The following is a 2486-nucleotide window of genomic DNA, read 5'->3' as shown; positions in this document are numbered from 1 at the left end:
TTCCTGGGCAGGCAGCTGCCAGTTCCTGGTAATTTATGGGGCTCCATGAAGGAAATGTCATTAAGGAAATGAGCATCTAAATGATCCTCCGGTGCCGGGGTCAGGGCTGATGGCTCTTGCTGTACTTAGGGGGGAGAGTGTGATGTCAGTGTCCGGACCCTCCCCATGCATCTCACCCTAAGCGCTGTGCCCTTGTCACCTGCATCCCAGTGTGGGGTGCGCCAGCACCAGGGTGTAGCACATCCCAAGTATCACTGGTGTCACCGTGCCCCAGTTTCCCCCAGGAGCAAAGCAAGCGGGGGGTCCGCGCAGGGAGGGGGAGCAGGGCGAGCTGACGTGACTGGTGGGATGCAGGCAGACGGGACTGGTGGTGCTGGGGCTGCCGGGAGAGCCGGAGCTGGAGGCCTGCAGGAGGAGCCTGGGTGTTGACGAGGTCCTCGACGCCACGGCGCTGGCCCAGCGCTTCCCCGGCTTCCGGCTCCAAGCTGGCCAGGTGGCCGTGTTGGACAGCACTGCCGGGGTGCTCTTCGCTGACCGGGCACTGCGGGCGGTGCAGGTAGGTGCTCCTGAGGGGATGGGATGATTTGGGATGGGATGGAGGTCCCCTGGCTCTATCCTCGCAGCCACCTCCCGTCACCCTCCCCTACCCCAGGAGGTCTTTCGCCGACATGGGGGCACCCTGCGGGACGGGGAGAAGGTGCTGCACATCGAACCTGGGGCCACGGTCACTGTCACCACCACTGCTGGGGTGTACAAAGCCCCCCGGCTCATCATCACGGCTGGAGCCTGGACCGGTGCCCTCGTGGAACAACTGGGTCTCCGCCTGCCACTGCAGGTGAGGGTTGGTGGCACAAGGGGGTGGCACAATCATGGCCAGAGTTAATGGAGTGATTCCAGCCCCTGCGCATCAACGTCTGCTACTGGAGGGAGAAGCAACCTGGGAGCGCCAGCTCGGGCAGTGTCAGTCCCTGCTTCTTGACCCTGGGGCTGAGCCAAGCCCCCCATGGCATCTACGGGCTGCCCTCCATTGAGTACCCAGGTCTGATGAAGGTGAGCGGGGTGCAGCTCAAGGTGGGGGATTCCTTAACCAGCCTGCCCTGACCAGTTGTCCTCCAGGTGTGCCACCACCATGGCAGCCCCACAGACCCAGAGAAGCGGGATCAGGCCCCCTCGAGTGCCCCCCACCCTGACATTGCCGTCCTGAGCAGCTTCATCAGCAGCTATCTGCCTGGGCTGGAGACCCAGCCGGCAGTGATGGAGACCTGCCTCTACACGGTGAGACCCGCCCCAGGGCACAGACCCAGGCATCCTGAGCCCTCCCCCAGCTGAAGGTGGACCCCACCCTGTCCCTTCACCTTCACACCCTGGCTTCCCAGAACACTCCAGATGAAGATTTCATCCTGGACCGGCACCCCAAGTTCAGCAACATCGTCATCGGCGCCGGCTTCTCAGGTAAGCGAGGGCAGCTGCGCCCCCAGCCCAGCACCCCAGAGCTGTCCAGGGCCATGGGGATGGTTGTGTCCCCACCTTCCCTCTCCTTCTCACAGGCCATGGGTTCAAGCTGGCACCAGTGGTGGGAAAGTTGCTGTGTGAGCTGAGCCTGGGCGAGGAGCCATCCCACAACATGGCCCACTTCGCCATCACCCGCTTCCCCGGCGTGCTTGCGGCTGCACAGTAGATGTGGGGCTCCAGACGTGCCCCCATGGCATTGCACTTGCCTGCAGCTGTGTTCCTGCATCCCAGTATCCTCACACCCAGTGCACCTCCATCCCCATGTATCTCCACCTCCCTGCACCTTGGGGAGTCCCAACACACTGCACTCCTCCAGCCCCGCACCCCAGATATCCAGCATCCCCATGTCTCCATATTCCACCATCCCAGCACGGTTGCATCCTTGCTTCCCCACATCCCTGTATCTTGGTACCCTGCCTCCCCACATCCCAGCATCCCCCATGCCATGCGGTGCGAAGCAATCTCTACCAAGCACCCACTCCTGGGGAACAAATTAAGAAGCTTTGTCAGCCTCATGAAGATGGAGCTGGAGCAGCGCAGAGAGACACACTCGCTTAGGAGTCAAGTTAAATGTTTTAATGTTAAATGTGCCATTTTATTATCATTAGATCGCTCCCACTTAATGAAAGCGCATTAGCGCAGCGTGGCTTTATGGCAGAGAGCACCGAGCTTGGCCTGTGTGCTTCCAGGAGGTGGTGGGGAAAGGGAAACAACCTGCCAAGAAGTGAGGGGGGTCCCCAGGGTGCGGGGTGTCCCCGGGGCCAGGTGCAGGGCACAGCACATGGCACAGGGACAGCACACGGCCAGGGCCGAGGCTGAGCCGTGCAGGCAGCCAGCAATGCACATCATCATCTCCTCTGCGTTAATTATTTAATGCCGGCAGGCAGAGGCTCTGTCCCGCTGCTCATCTGCATATTTATGAAGATTGATAAATGATTCAGCACTGGCACCCACGAGGGCTTCCCCCCCCTCCC

At 61.3% G+C, this 2486-nt stretch overlaps 2 protein-coding genes across 2 annotated transcripts in view; one reads left to right on the top strand and one right to left on the bottom strand.

Annotated features, from left to right (window-relative positions):
• The window catches only part of PIPOX (pipecolic acid and sarcosine oxidase), a 3001-nt gene extending 730 nt beyond the window's left edge, over positions 1-2271 (top strand). The window contains exons 3-8 of the mRNA XM_017735161.1: positions 350-556; positions 653-835; positions 898-1050; positions 1117-1275; positions 1377-1452; positions 1548-2271. Of these exons, the coding sequence (XP_017590650.1) occupies positions 350-556; positions 653-835; positions 898-1050; positions 1117-1275; positions 1377-1452; positions 1548-1678 (909 nt within the window). The 3' untranslated portion in view covers positions 1679-2271. The remainder of the gene's footprint in view (positions 1-349; positions 557-652; positions 836-897; positions 1051-1116; positions 1276-1376; positions 1453-1547) is intronic.
• Positions 2146-2486, bottom strand: part of MYO18A (myosin XVIIIA) — a 32206-nt gene continuing 31865 nt past the window's right edge. The window contains exon 46 of the mRNA XM_017735160.1: positions 2146-2226. Within this exon, the coding sequence (XP_017590649.1) occupies positions 2146-2226 (81 nt within the window). The remainder of the gene's footprint in view (positions 2227-2486) is intronic.

This window comes from Corvus brachyrhynchos, unplaced genomic scaffold (genome assembly GCF_000691975.1).
Source record: "Corvus brachyrhynchos isolate BGI_N302 unplaced genomic scaffold, ASM69197v1 scaffold145, whole genome shotgun sequence".
Classification (NCBI taxonomy): domain Eukaryota; kingdom Metazoa; phylum Chordata; class Aves; order Passeriformes; family Corvidae; genus Corvus; species Corvus brachyrhynchos.
Note: the sequence above shows the minus strand (reverse complement) of the source record. Positions and strands in the feature narration are given on the sequence as shown.